Raw genomic sequence first — 15,252 nt, 5'->3', positions numbered from 1 at the left:
TAAACTAAATAAAATAAAATAAATAAATAAATAATTGAATGAGGTGGCGGGGCTTGGTGGCTCACGCCTTTAATCCCAGCACTTTGGGAGGCCGAGGCGGGCAGATCACTTGAGGTCAGGAGTTCAAGACCAGCCTTGACAACATGGTAAAACCCCATCTCTACTGAAAATACAAAATTAGCCGGACGTGGTGGTACATGCCTGTAATCCCAGCTACTCGGGAGGCTGAGGCGGGAGAATACTTGAACCCGGGAGGCGGAGGTTGCAGTGAGCCAAGATCGTACCATTGCACTCCAGCCTGGGCAAAATGAGTGAAACTCCGTCTCAAAACATAAAACAAAATAACTGAATGAGGTGATACACGCAGAGCGCCTGCCTGCAGCAAGTACTCGATACACACTGCTAGACTCACTCTTCTTGTCTGCATGATTCTCCCAAGCCACGGGTCTGGAGCCTGCCCACCAGGGCCTCCCGCGAGCAGGGCCTACCTTTCGCCATCTCCTTCCACGTCGGGATCTTCTTCAGCCTGACAAAGTCCTTGCAGAAGTAATGTTCCTCCCGCTGCCTGTCACTCAGGCCCTTCAGAAAGGCTGCAGAGGCAGGAAGGAGGGTCAGGGTGGGGGCAGAGGAGCTGGCCAGGTGCTCACACCCCCACATCTCCCTTCCGCCTCATCCAAGAATGCAAACCAGCCCTTCCTGTCCATCCTTCCCTGGGCACACAGGGCGGGCATGCTGGGGGAGCCTCAGAGGCCCCTAGAATATCTTGTCCTGCTCTCTTTGTTCAGGGAGGGAAACTGAGGTCTGGGGAGGCTGAGGGACCGGCTCAGGCATCGCAGACCTGGGTTCAGAATTCAGCTCTGCCACTTTCCAGCAGAGTCCACATCTCTTTGGGTCCCCCATTTCTCCCTGATTAGAACAGGGGTGAAGACGTCCCCTGAGGAACAGCTCCGAGCTTCCTCCCACACGCTAAGGCCAAGCCGGTTGGCAGCACTCAGCCGGTGACATTATCCGTCAGTCCCACCGCCAGCCAGTCAGTTCTGCCCTCACTGTTACTGCATGCAGGCAGCGGGACAGCTGTCCTCCTCCAGGAGCTGCAGGACCAAGCGGACCTGACACCTGTCCCCAACATCCTCCCAGCAGCGGCTGAGGGCTCCCAGCATGACCAATGGGGCTGGAATCACCCCCATTTTACAGATGAGGAAACCGAGGCTCAGGAAGGGTGGGAGGCCACCCTCACACAGCAGGGACTTGAGAGAGGAGCCAGGCACCCCCCACCTGCTCACAGACTCTGGGTCTACCCTGGCCGGCTCCTCCTTGCCTGGGCACTGTCCCATGGGCTCCGCCTTCCCTTGGGGGTGGCACCAGGCACAGAAACCTGGAACCCGTCTCAGAAAGGCCCGCCCCGACCGCGCCGGGCCAGGCTCGCAGCTCGCGGGCTCCCCCTGCTGGCCCGAGGCCGCCTGCACACACAGGCGCTCAGCCCTGCCTGGCTCCCTAGACCACAGGCTCCCAGTATGGGGCAGCCCCCACGGTAAACAGCAAAGGCTACAATTGAGAAATCCAAAAAGCATCGAGAAGTATGTAGAGGTGGGAGAGCAATTAGAGGAGGTGGTGAGAAAGGAAGGATTGCAGCCTGGAAGCTTCTATGCACATGACGGTGAGGGGGACAGGTAGATCCCTCCACAAATGCTTAGGGAGATTGGGAGGCCACCCTCACACAGCAGGGTGTTTTCTCCACCAGAGTCACTTCACCATTCAGGCCTCCATCTCCTCATCTGACAGCTGCTGGCAGTGGTGATAAGAGCCCAAGGATGCTGAGAGCATCAGATGACAGAACTCATGCCAGGGGCCCAGTCCAGAGTCCCTGCTGGATGCAAAGCTGGGGTCATCACAAAAGGCTACGCCCACCCCGGTCAACCTCAACTGCTGCTCAAGCCAGAGCCACCTTTCCTGGCAGCCACTTCTGCCCCCTCTTCCATAAACATGCTTGGGCACAAGTAGGTCCTGCATTCAGCACCAGAGATGCATTGAGCGGGCTGACCTGGCCCTGGCCCTCGTGAATCTACAACCCAGCCAGGGAGACAGAAGCTGCTCCAGGCATTCTAGTCAAACAATTCCAATTCTGAGATGCGCTATGAGACACTCAGGGACTGGCAGAGGAGTTCCCTGGAACCCTGACCAGGCAGGGCAGCAGGGGAGGCTTAAGGGAGACTCGGAAGAGGCGTGAGAAGTAGCCAGGGCCAGAAAGGGTGTTTGGCAGCAGGAACAGTATGTAAAGGTCGTAGGAGAATAAAATTGTTTGTGGGGTGACAGAGGTAGGGAACTGACTTCATCCCAGGAGCGCTATAACCAGATTGAAAATGCTTTCACATGGCCAGGCGCAGTGGCTCACGCCTGTAATCCCAGCACTTTGGGAGGCTAAGGTGGGCGGATCACCTGAGGTCAGGAGTTCGAGACCAGCCTGGCCAACACAGTGAAACCCTGTCTCTACTAAAATTACAAAAAATAGCTGGGCATGGTTGTGGGCACCTGTAATAACAGCTACTTGGTAGGCAGAGGCAGGAGAATCGCTTGAACCCGAGAGGCTGAGGTTGCAGTGAGCCGAGATCATGCCACTGTATCCAGCCTAGGCAAAACAACAAGACCCTGCCAAAAAAAAAAAAAAAAAAAAAAAAAATGCTTTCACTAGATACTTCCCATTAGTGTACCATGTGCCTTCTTTTTTTTTTTTTTTTTTTTGAGACGGAGTCTCACTCTGTTGCCCAGGCTAGAGTCCAGGGTGTGATCTCGGCTCACTGCAACCTCCCCTCCCGGGATTCTCCTGCCTCAGCCTCCCAAGTAGCTGAGACTACAGGCGCCTGCCACCACGTCCGGCTAATTTTTTGCATTTTTAGTAGAGATGGTTTTTTCTTTTTTTTTTTTTTTTGAGACGGAGTCTTGCTCAGTTGCCCAGGCTGGAGTGCAGTGGCGCAATCTCACTGCAAGCTCCTCCTCCCAGGTTCACGCCATTCTCCTGCCTCAGCCTCCCAAGTACCTGGGACTACAGGTGCCCACCACCATGCCCGGCTAATTTTTTGCATTTTTAGTAGAGACGGGGTTTCACCGTGTTAGCCAGGATGGTCTCGATCTCCTGACCTCGTGATCCGCCCACCTTGGCCTCCCAAAGTGCTGGGATTACAGGCGTGAGCCCCCACGCCCGGCTGCCATGTGCATTCCTTCTAAGGGGCCAAGGGTACCTCTGCTGGCCCGTCCATCACTAGTGTCCCTTGCTTCTCACAGCCCATTCCCTGCGCCCCCTTTTCAAGAGGCCAGCCTCCCTGCTGGGCACATGGCCCCAGCAGGACCTGAGGAGCAGGCCAGGGGCTCCCATCTGAAGACTCCTTTCTTTGTGTGGGGGTAGGGGATGCTGGTATCTGCAAGGAGCATTCCCAAGCCGCCGCTGGCCTCTTCTGTATAATGAGGCTGTGGGAAGCTACCTCCTGCATTTCACAGGAAGTGGACCGGGCTAGCCTGGCACGTGGCAAAGGGCTGAGCTACTGGAAGCCAGTACCACCTACCGAGGGCAAAGAACAGGCCAGGGAGGAGAGGCCACTCCATCCGGGCTCTGCACCTCTCATCGGCAGCTCGAATGCCAATAAGTCAGTTAATAAATATTTATCAAGCATCCTCACCTTCACCAAGGTGAGGTCCTGGAGCCTGACTGAGAAGAGGGGAGGCCAGGAAAGCTTCACGGAGGAAGTGATCCCAATTTCTCTGGTTGGTCCCAGGGGCTGTAAATCACTGGAGGAAATCCCACCACCAAGCAGAGGCTGCCTCTAAATTTTTCACCTCCCCCATGGGGGCTCTGTCAGCCTGGCCACTCAGCTGCTGCTTTGGCAGTGGACTCCCCCTTCCTCCTTCTCCCCAGCTGCCCCCACTCTTCCTCCAGCTGCTGTCCTCCCCCACTGAGCCGGGCACCTCCGCCACCTGCCTGCACCTTGTCCTCCCTCCTTCAGGTCACTGGGCATGAAGGTCCCTCCTGTCAGTGCTGCCACCTGCCAGGCCCACCTCCCAGAGGACTCACTGCTGCAGGTCCCCCTCCACCAGGCCGTCCTGCCTGCCCTCAAACAATCCCCGTCCCCACCCTCGATGCCCGCATTCCACACCCCTGCAGCTGCCCCCTCCTCTGCTGTCTCCACTTCCTCCCTCCCATGCTCCCTTCAGTCCACCCAGTCTGGTCCCTCCCCCCAACAAGGTCAAGGTCACCACACCCCATGCCGCGGCCCCTCCTGCCTTCCCTGTGAACAGGACGTGTCCTTGCTGCTTTCCTCCCTATGTCTTCTAATCAGTTGCACAGATTCAAAACCCTCTTTAAGCGAGCAACCTCCGGAGCTGTCCCTCCACTCTCTTCTGAGCCTCTGACCCCCCCAGAGCCTGCCTGCGAGAGCTGTGACAGATGCTGGTGGCAGCCGGCCTAGACCCAGGCTGTGCCTTTTCTTCTGTTACAGGTCCCGCCAGGTTTGGGCTCATGACCTCCCAACACCATGCTCAGTTTGGAGCCTTGGTTTTTCCATCTCTAGAATAGGGACAAGGCAGACCTTCCTTTGCTAACACCCAGGCTTGCTGGGAGGGTCAAAGGAGAAGGTGGCTGTGAACTGCAAAGTGCAGTCTACACACCAGGCACATTCACTCCTTCCTGGTGGCAAAATAAGGCCCAAAGAGAACAAAGCAAACAGGAAAAAATTGTGGAGAACTTTTTTTTTCCAACTTGGGAACACAGCGGCCAGAGGACCTTGCCTAAGTATTTAGGTCCCCAGCACTTGGGGAGGCCAAGCCAGGCCAATCGCTTGAGCCCAGGAGTTCGAGACCAGCCTGGACAACATGGAGAAACCCCATCTCTACCAAAAAATACAAAAAAAAATCAGCTGAGTGGCCTGGCATGGTGGCTCACACCTGTAATCCCAGCACTTTGGGAGGCCGAGGCAGGCGGATCACCTGATGTCTGGAGTTTGAGACCAGCCTGGCCAACATGGTGAAACCCCGTCTCTACTAAAAACACAAAATTAGCCGGGCATGGTGGCACATGCCTGTAATCCCAGCTACTCAGGAGGCTGAGGCAGGAGAATCGCTTGAACCTGGGAGGCAGAGGTTGCGGTAAGCTGAGATCACACCATTGCATTCCAGCCTGGGCAACAAGAACAAAACTCCATCTCAAAAAAAAAAAAAATCAGCTGAGCGTGGTGGACGGGTGTCTGTGGTCCCCACTGCCCGGGAGGCTGAGGTGGGAGGATGGCTTCAGTCTGGGAGGTCAAGCCTGCAGTGAGCTGTGATTGTGCCACTGCACTCCAGACTGGGCAACAGAGTGAGACCTTGTCTCTAAATAAATAATTTGAGTGCCCATATTTGTCACCTTGTGTAACTGTGACCTCCCCACTGCGAGGCTTGGCATGCCACTGTGTGGGCACTCCCAGACGCCTGGGCCTGTGGCCAGAAAGTCAGGTAACCCACCGTGATGCTGGCGGACTGGTGGGCTAGGACCCAGATGGACCCCAGAGGCCTTGCTGAAGTGTCTCTGGCTGGGCAGGCCCTAGGCATCCCATGGTACTAGACCAGGGTGACCAGAGACACCTCAGGTGCCCTAGCAGATATCATCTGGCAGATGCTACCACCATGTTCTAGAGAAGAGGCACAGTGACCTGCCCCCGGTCACACACAAGTGAGAGGAACCTGGGCTTCCTCCCACACTGTCCTCCCTAAGCATGGTGGCCTGGTCTGAGTGACCCATAGCCCACACAGCCCCTTCTCTCCAGCAAAGCCCACAGGATGGCTCCACTTCCCAGAGACAGCGTGCTGGCTCTGCCACCAGCCGGCTGGGTGCCGACCTTGAGGACATCTGTCAGCCTGTCCCTTCTAGTCTATGGAGCCCAAGTGCATACCTCAGAAGGCCAGCATGCCAGACGCATGTCTCTCCTCACCACCAGAACAAGGCTGTGGCCTGGCTGATCCCCAAAGAGCTACACACTGCACTGGTTTCTGATTTATGGGGAAAGAAAAGGCCAAGCGCGCCCATTTGGCGTCTCACCTCCATGTCCTCTGTCGGCAGTCCTTGCCCACCGGACCCCTCTTCATTCCCCCGGAGAAGAAACAGGGGCCTTAAGCTGGGAACGTGCCCCGGCTTTTCTGTGCCAAGCGCATTTCTGTGTTTTTATTTTTTTGAGACAGAGTCTCACTCTCTCACCCAGGCTGGAGTGCAGTTGTGCGACTGAGGCTCACTGCAACCTCCGCCTCCTGGGTTCAAGCGATTCTCAAGCCTCAACCTCCTGAGTAGCTAGGATTACAGGCATGCACCACCACGCCCAGCTAATTTTTTGTATATTTAGTAGAGACGGGGTTTCACCATGTTGCCCAGGCTGGTCTTGAACTCCTGACCTCAGATGATCCACCCGCTTCACCCTCGGAAAGTGCTGGGATTACAGGCATGAGCCACCGCGCCCGGCCTTGCCCATGAATTTCTAACATTTCCCACCTCCTCCTGTAAGAAGGACAAATGCAGACTTAAAGCACAAGTGAGTTTTATTTTATTTTTTATAAAAGATGTAAAACATGCATTTTCATTTTCTTTCATTTTTGAAGAGGTGAGAGTATTTCACAGCTCAGTGAGACACGTGTTGTAAAAAGATGTCCGCAGTAAATTTTGATGGAGAGGCGTGACCCCGGGCGAAGCTTCCAGCGGCTCCCAGGCACGAAAGCCGAGCAGGAGGAAGCAGGCTCCACCAGAACCATAAAGTGCAGCAGGCCAACGGGAATTCAATGATGTGTTTTAAGAAGTGTCTTTATGGCACTTTTCAAGATGATGTTCAGAGAGGTGAGGGCAGGCTGGGGCGCCAAGGCAGAGCTCCTCTCAGAGAGAATGCCAGGTGGGCAGGGCTGATAAAGGCTGGGCTCCCAGAATGCAGCAGCATTTAGACTCGGTGGCAGGGGCATTAATCACCTGTGCTCACCGGCCTGCAAGAACAGGGTCTTGTCAGAGCCCACAGCTCGAGCAAAGGGAGACAGAGCACACGGCACCTTGGAGCCTCTCTCCTCTCCCTTGCCCCCTTGTCTCCGCCCACACCAGGGCACTGGCAAGGCTGCGTCCCCAGGAGACAGGTGGGAGAAGTCCCCCGACTCCCAGGGGTACGTGGAAAATTTGCCAGTGCTGCATTCAAATCAGATAAGCCCTCCACTCTGGATGAAATCCCACGGGGGCTGAAATTAACCCTGGCTTCTGCACAGTGTGGTGTGAGGCTGGAGTGTAGCAGCCCTACCTTGAGTCACCAAGGAGAGGATGGCTTAGGCTGTGCAGGCTCAGGGCCCCAGCACAAGAGACAAGCCTACAAGAGCCCGGTGTCACCATGGCCAGCACGCAGCAGACAGGAGACAGACCTGAGGGTCTAAGGGGTGACAAGGAAGGGGGGCCGCTGGGACCCATTCTGGGCCATGGTATATAAAATGGTTTCTTTCCTTTTCTTTATTTTATTTTATTTTTAGGAGAGATAAGGTCTTGGTATGTTGCCCAGGCTGGTCTCGAACTCCTGGACTCTAGCAAACCTCCCATCTTGGCCCCTGAAGTGCTGGGATTACAGGTGTCAGCCACCATGCCTGGCCCAAAGTGGTTTCTGATGTGATCCCAGCACAACCTCCAAGCAGGTGCCACTGGTCCCATTTTATAGATGAGGAAACTGAGGCTTGGAGAGCGAGGAAGCAGCAGCACGTCCCCAGGTCTGACGACAACAATGTCCCTGCTCTTTGTGGCTCACAGCTCTGCCTGCAAGGGTTGTTGGAATAAGGAGCCAAAGCCAGGCCCCTCCTGTGATGACACAGCACCAGATACCGACAAGGGCCTAACCTTAAGTCCCTCATGCTCAACTGCCTTTCCAGGGAGGGTGTTTCCACGATCTTCTGATGAAAAGGCACTCCCAGGGGGATAACGAAGTGCCTCAAAACTGAGGGTATCAAATTAGAGAAAGTAGGGCGGGTGCAGTGACTCACGCCTGTAATCCCAGCACTTTGGGAGGCTGAGGTGGGTGGATTGCTTGAGTTCATGAGTTCAAGACCAGCCTGGCCAACTTGGCAAAACCCTGTCTCTACAAAAAATAGAAAAATTAGGCCGGGTGCAGTGGCTCACGCCTGTAATCCCAGCACTTTGGGAGGCTGAGGCAGGCGGATCAAGAGGTCAGGAGTTCGAGACCAGCCTGACCAACATGGTGAAACTCTGTCTCTACTAAAAATACAAAAATTAGCCGGTGTGGTGGCACAGGCCTATAATCCCAGCTACTCAGAAGGCTGAGGCAGGAGAATCGCTTGAACCCGGGAGGCGGAGGTTGCAGTGAGCCGAGATCACACCACTGTACTCCAGCCTAGGCAACACGGTGAGACTCCCATCTCAGAAAAAAATAATAATAATACAAGAATTAGCCGGGTGTGGTGGCACATACCTGTAATTCCAGCTACTTGGGAGGCTGAGGTGGGAGGATTGCTGGAGTCTGGGTGGCAGAGGCTGCAGTGAGCCAAGATACCATCACTGCACTCCAGCCTGGGCAACAAAGTGAGACCATCTCAAATAAATAAATAAATAAACAGGCCAGGAGCGGTGGCTCACTCCTGTAATCCCAGCACTTTGGGAGGTCGAGGCAGGCAAGGATCACCTGAGATCAGGAGTTCAAGACCAACCTGACCAACATGGAGAAACCCCGTCTCTACCGAAAATACAAAATTAGCCAGGCATGGTGGCGCATGCCTGTAATCCCAGCTACTTGGGAGGCTGAGGCAAGAGAATCGCCTGAACCTGGGAGGTGGAGCCGAGATCGCGCCATTGTACTCCAGCCTGAGCAACAAGAGTGAAACTCGGTCTCAAAAAATAAATAAATAAATAAATAAATAAATAAATAATATATATATATATATATATATATATTAGAAAAAGTAACCCCTGGCTAGTAAAATCAGACACTGCTGAAGTCTCCCCAAAAGACTGAAAGTCTCCCAGCCAGGAAGATGCAGCCTGAAGGTATGTACATACCCGGAGGGAGAATGGGCCCATGGAAATAAGCATCAGCTTCGAGGTAAAGAAAAGGAGTGTCCAGGGGGAAGCTGAATTTGGTCATCAGCTTGGAGGACAAGCCGGGCCGCGGGCTGGGCATCCTTACATGGGTCCAGAGCAGGCACTCAGCACTGCATATAGATGGAAATACCGAGCAAATGCCCGGGGAAGGGGATCCTTGTGGGGGAACTGACCCTTCTCAAGCAGGGAAGCTTGCCTACCTTGCCCAGGGCAAGGCTTCCAAAATCACTCAACCAGCCCTGGATGAGAATACATGCTCTGAGCAATCCTAAGAATACAATTTGGCTTCCATGAGGCTTTCCCATAGGGACAGGAGGTTCTGCCCAGGCACACCTGAGTTTTCAGACACACTGCCATTATATTTCCCCACCACGAACTGCACATTATGCCTTCTGACCTATACGTCAGTCTCTTGTGAGTTTGGTTACTGTGTGCCAGGCTTTGAGAGAGGATCCTCTCAGGCAGACAAGTATTTGGAGGCCTATCTAACTACAGCCCTGAAATGAGAGCACATGTCCATCAAAGACATGGAGACAATATTCAGGAAGCAGACACAGCGGCACACATCTGTAATCTCAGTGCTTAGCACATTTGCAGGCAGAGGTGGGAGGATCACTTGAGCCCAGGAGTTCAAGACCAGCCTGGGATAACAATGAGACCCTGTCTCTGCAAAACATTTTTAAAAACATTAGCCAGGCGTGGTAGAACATGCCTATAGTCCCAGCTACTCAGGAGGCTGAGGTGGGAGGATGGTTTGAGCCCAGGAGTTGCAAGCTGCAGTGAGCTGTGATTGCACCACTGCTCTTCAGCCTGGGCAACAGAATGAGATCTTGCCTCACACAAAAAAAAAAAGTATAGCGCAGCTTTATTCACAAGAAACCCAAATGCCTATCAACAAAAGTGGGGGCCGGATATGGTGGCTCATGGTTGTAATCTCAGCACTTTGGGAGGCCGAGGCAGGTAGATCACCTGAGGTCATGATTTTGAGACCAACCTGGACAACATGGCAGGAGAATCGCTTGAATCCAGGAAGCAGAGGGGTTGCAGTGAGCTGGGATCACGCCACTACACTCCAGCCTGGGCAACAGAGCAAGACTACATCTCAAAGAAACAAAACCAAACAAAACAACAAAACAGTGGGAAACAAGCTGTGGTACATTCACATGCTGGAACACTATACAGCAATAAAAAAGAGCGAATCATTGCCACATCCAATAACATGGACGAACTAGCCGGATATTGAGTAAAAGGGGCTGGACTTCAAAAAGAGACAAAATGAACAGATATCACAAGAGTGATTAGCTCCAGACGGTACCAAGTGAAAAGAGGTGACTTCTGGGGTGATGGCAATGCTCTACCTTTTGACCCACGTAGTGGCTGCACAGTTGCACATTCTGTGCACTGAAGATCTCTACACTTGCGGCGCTTGGCTGTCAAATGTAACTTGGCTGAAAGTGTGATTAGAACGTAACCATGAAAAGTGTAGGGGTCTTCAAGGGCCACGGCTCAGACCCTAATCAGAGGCAGAGTCCAGCTGAGGCAGCCCCCCAGATCTCCCATAATATGATGGCTTAAAAAATATACTTGTCCAGGCACAGTGGCTCACACCTGTAATCCCAGCATTTTGGGAGGCTGAGGTGGGCGGATCACTTGAGGCCAGGAGTTCGAGACCAGCCTGGGCAACATGGTGAGACCCAGTCTCTACAACAAAGTTTTTAAAACATTAGCTGCCAGTGGCTCACACCTGTAATCTCAGCACTTTGGGAGGCTGAGGTGGGTAGACTGCTTGAGCTTAGGAGTTTGAGACCAGCCTGGGCAACATGTCAAAACTCTGTCTCTACAAAAAAATACAAAAAATTAGCCGGGCGTGGTGGCATATGCCTGTAGTTCCAGCTACTCGGGAGACTGAGGTGGGAGGATCGCTTGAGCCCAGGAGGTTGAGGATGCAGTGAGCTGAGATCTCACAACTGCACTCCAGCCTGGGCAACAGACCTTGTCTCAAAAGAAAAAAAAATTAATTGCACAAGGTGATGTGCGCCTATAGTTCCAACTACTCAGGTGGCTGAGGCAGGAGGACCGCTGAGCCCAGGAGTTTAAGGGTGTAGTGAGCTATGATTTTACACCATTGCACTTCAGCCTGAGCAACAGAGTGAGACCCTGTCTCACTAAAAAAATTGAATTAATTAAAAAAATTTTGGCCGGGCACGGTGGCTCACGCCTGTAATCCCAGCACTTTGGGAGGCCGAGGCAGGCGGATCACGAGGTCAGGAGATCGAGACCATCCTGGCTAACATGGTGAAACCCCCATCTCTACTAAAAAATACAAAAAATTAGCCGGGTGTGGTGGTGGGCACCTGTAGTCCCAGCTACTCGGGAGGCTGAGGCAGGAGAATGGTGTGAACCCGGGAGGCGGAGCTTGCAGTGAGCCGAGATCGCACCACTGCACTCCAGCCTGGGCGACAGAGTGAGGCTTCATCTCAAAAAAAAAAAAAATTTAAAAAGAAATTTAAGAAAATTGGCCAGGTGCAATGGCTCACGCCTGTAACCCCAGCACTTTGAGAGGCTAGGCGAGCAGATCATGAGGTCCAGAGATTGAGACCATCCTTGCTAACACAGTGAAATCCCATCTCTACTAAAAATACAAAAAAATTAGCCAGGCATGATGGCACACGCCTGTAATCCCAGCTACTGGGGAGGCTGAGGCAGCAGAATCGCTTGAACCCCAGAGGCAGAGGTTGCAGCGAGCTGAGATCGCACCACTGCACTCCAACCTGGGCAACAAAACGAGTCTTCATCTCAAAACAAACAAACAAATAAAACAACAACAACAACAAAAATTAGCTAGGTATGCTGGCGGGTGCCTCTAATCCCAGCTACTCAGGAGGCTGAGGCAGGAGACTCACTTGAACCCAGGAGGTGGAGGTTGCAGTGACATCACACCACTGTACTCCACCCTGGGCAAAAAGAGCGAAACTCTGTCTCAAAAAAAAATTTTTTAAGAAAATAAAAACACACCTGCAAATTATTTAAGATTCTTTCTTTCAAGAAGTAGAGGCTAATTCCCCTCTCCCAGAGTATAGCCAGACTCCCTGACTCAATTCTAACCCCTAGAATAAAGCGGGAGAGACTCTGAAGACGAGGTCACAAAGAAAGCACTGTGGCTCCATCGGGGTCTCCTCACGATCCCTCTCATGGAGCACATGCTCTGGGGGAAAAGGCTTAGGACATCTATCCCATAAGACACTCAAGCAGCCCCGTGGAGAGGCCCCAAAGTGAATCCTCCGACCCTAACGAAGTCCCACCCGGCCTCAGGGGAGGGAGACCCTGAGCTAGAACCACCCAGCTAAGCGTCTCTCTGTTTCCTGACCCTCAGAGATGGAGAGAATGCAGGTTTGCTGTTTTAAGCCACTAAGGTTCGGGTTACTTTGTTACACAGCAATAGATAACTATTGAGGGATCTCCACGTCTCACCCCTAAAAGCATCCCTCTAACTGGCTTTAGTAGCAGGCAGAGCCCCCAGACCGGTCCCACTCCTTGGGCCTGGCCCACTGTCACTCAAAAACGGGTCTGGAATATCATTCCCCAGCTGGATGCCTCTTCTCAGGCCACCACCCCGAGATGCCTCCTCTGATCTCCCCAGCTCAGGTGGCCCCATCTGCTATGGTGTCTTCACAGCACTGAGGTTACCAGGCCTTGTCTCAGCTGCTAGAACACATTCTTTACAATAGATGCTTTGTAATCTTCACACCAGATTACAAGCTCCATGAGGGCAGGGCCCTTGCCTATCTGACACACGTCTGAGTCCTCAGCCTGGCCACCTAGAGGGCGTTCAATAAACGTTCACTGCATGATTGGAAATCCCAGCTCGAAGCAAAGAGGGAGACCCCAGCGACAGCACAGCAGCCCGGGAAGCCCAGCCCAATCACAAGGTCTGGCTGCTTTCTTGGCACCAAGGAGTAGGGTTGTGGGGGCTGGATCCTGGAAAGAGCGGCAGCCCTCAAGCAGGTGCCTGGGCGCCTTGTCTCCCTAGCTCTTTCCCAACCTCCTGAGTTGTTCTCTGAGAGAGTGCTCAGGGGAGCAGGGTCTCTGTGGGGACAGTGGCTCCCCCTCCAGGGGTCTCTGCCAGCCCCCAACTCCTCCTGCTGTTCTGGGGCAAGGGTCAAGTCCCTGACAAGTTCTCCAATGGCTCACAGACTAAAGTCGGTGCTTTCTGCCGTCACTTTTAGATCCTGGCCCAGGCCACGCAATTCATGTCAGGAGTAAATCATTTTGATTTCCACCTCTGGTCCCGAGAAAGCCATCTTCTCTTCACCCCTAACACTGCAGGACCCTCCATCCTGTCCGCCCAGCCCAGAGGCCATACCTACTCCACCACAGAGGCCCAGCCAATGAGCCACTTCCCTGCACTTTTGGAAGGGGATCCAGCTGGGAAGAGTCACAGGATCCCAGGAGGCAGACCCTGAAAGGCAGGGACAGCTGGGTGCCCGGCAGAGCTATTTGGGGCTCAGTAGCAGCAGCTTGGGTTCTCTCCCTTCCCAGGCCCTGGACTCATGCCCCCTCCAGGAGAAAGAGGAAGTGGTGTGATTCTTGGGGGGTGTCATCAATTGTCACAGGCACAAGACCCCACCTCTGCCCTGACCTGCTCGTCTAACCTCTGTTCCTGGCATGAGCAAACTGCTAACAAGTGGCCAGAGGCCAGCGAGAAGGGGAAAAGGGCACCATACCACGTGCCCAGAAAGGCATCAGAGTGCGGGCTTGGGGTGGGGTGGAGGCAGGACAGGCCAGCCCAGGGAAGTCACTCTGTGGGGTTACATGCTCCACCAGGTGGGACGCCAGCCCCGGAGCTGTTCCCTCAGCTCATTCCCCAGCACTTGAGAACCACACTGTGCAAAGTTTGGAGAGTCCGGGATCATAACCTCCACTTTGCCACCAGCTCCCTGAGTGACCTTGGGGAAACCAGCTGCAACACTCGGCCTCAATTTTCCTCCTGCACAGCGGAGGAAGGTGGTAGGTCCTGCACAATCTCTGGGGTGCCCTGTGACCCATTCCAGAGGGGTAAGGAAGTCGCCTTCCTCACGCTGCCCCCTGCGTGGACACTTGGACCCGGTCTGGAGTGAATTGTTCTGTGGGGCTGGGAACACACAGGGGGCGGGGGTGGCTGTGAATGGGGAGGAGAGGTCCGTTCCAGGGCAGATGAGGCCTCAACTTCCCCAGGTCTCTCGGGTGGAAGGGGCTGCTCGCTTGATGGGGGCTGCCCAGCCGGGAAGCCCCACATGAGCCCGCCCTCTCCCTCGCGCCCCCTCGTGCTTACACTTACATTTCGCCTCCTTCCAGTCGGTGGAGGTGCTCAGGTCCACCTTCGCCGCCATGGCCAGGGGGGCCCAAGTGCGCACCCCGGCTGTCCGCCCCACCGCCGCCGCCCCCCACGCCCCAACTCCCGCCGAAGTCCGGGCGCTGCGGCCGAACACGCCCAGGAACGCTGGGGGACAGCACGTGCTGCTGCGGGTCCGCGTGGCACCCGCCAAGTGGCTGGGCCGGGGGCGCGGGGGAACCAGCAGCTGCCCCGCCGCGCGCAGCTGTACCAGGCGGCCGGACAGTCGGCTCTGCAGAGACATGAGCGGGCGGCGCGGGACGGCTCTCCGCCCACTTGGACTCTATTTACGGCGCTCGGGAGTGTCTCTCCCTTATTTACTCTGGGACCGGGTGGCGACTGCCAGCCAGCGGCGACTTGCTCGGAGGCAGCGGGCGGCGCAGCCAGAAAACCCGGGAGCGCCGCTGGGCACCCTGGAACTTGTAGTCCGGGCCGCCGGATGGGCCCACGCACCCGTATACACACGTGCGCGCCCGCCCGGGCTCCCAGTATCGCGGGTGGAGCCACGCCCGAGCCCCTCCCACTTCTCCAGTGGCCGCCAGGTGCCTCCACTCCGCGTGGCCTCGGCAGCCTCTAGCTTTCTGGTTGGCTGCGCCTCGGCTTCCCCGGCACGGGCCGAAGCCCCCGGACCTTCCACGCAGCCCCGGGCCCCTCTGCCGCTCTGCTCTGCAGGGAAGCAGGCGCTCCGGCCGCTGCGTACCGAGCTGGGAGAGCCTGGCGCGGCTTCCGCGGTGCCGAGCGTTTTGCAGCCTGGGCGACCCGGGCTCATCTCCCCAAGGGTCAGCAGGGCACTGCCTCC

General features: G+C 55.0%; 1 protein-coding gene across 1 annotated transcript in view; it reads right to left on the bottom strand.

Annotated features, from left to right (window-relative positions):
• The window catches only part of MACROD1 (mono-ADP ribosylhydrolase 1), a 175,459-nt gene extending 160,617 nt beyond the window's left edge, over positions 1 to 14,842 (bottom strand). Inside the window, exons 1-2 of the mRNA XM_023186595.2 lie at positions 14,400 to 14,842; positions 489 to 590 (exon numbers count right to left, since the gene is read on the bottom strand). Coding sequence (XP_023042363.1) covers positions 489 to 590; positions 14,400 to 14,697 — 400 coding nt within the window. The 5' untranslated portion in view covers positions 14,698 to 14,842. The remainder of the gene's footprint in view (positions 1 to 488; positions 591 to 14,399) is intronic.
• Positions 14,843 to 15,252: the final 410 nt, after the last annotated feature.

The sequence above is a fragment of the Piliocolobus tephrosceles genome, chromosome 13 (genome assembly GCF_002776525.5).
Source record: "Piliocolobus tephrosceles isolate RC106 chromosome 13, ASM277652v3, whole genome shotgun sequence".
In the NCBI taxonomy this organism is placed as follows: domain Eukaryota; kingdom Metazoa; phylum Chordata; class Mammalia; order Primates; family Cercopithecidae; genus Piliocolobus; species Piliocolobus tephrosceles.
The sequence above is the reverse complement of the archived record's forward strand: the minus strand, read 5'-3'. Positions and strand labels throughout refer to the sequence as shown.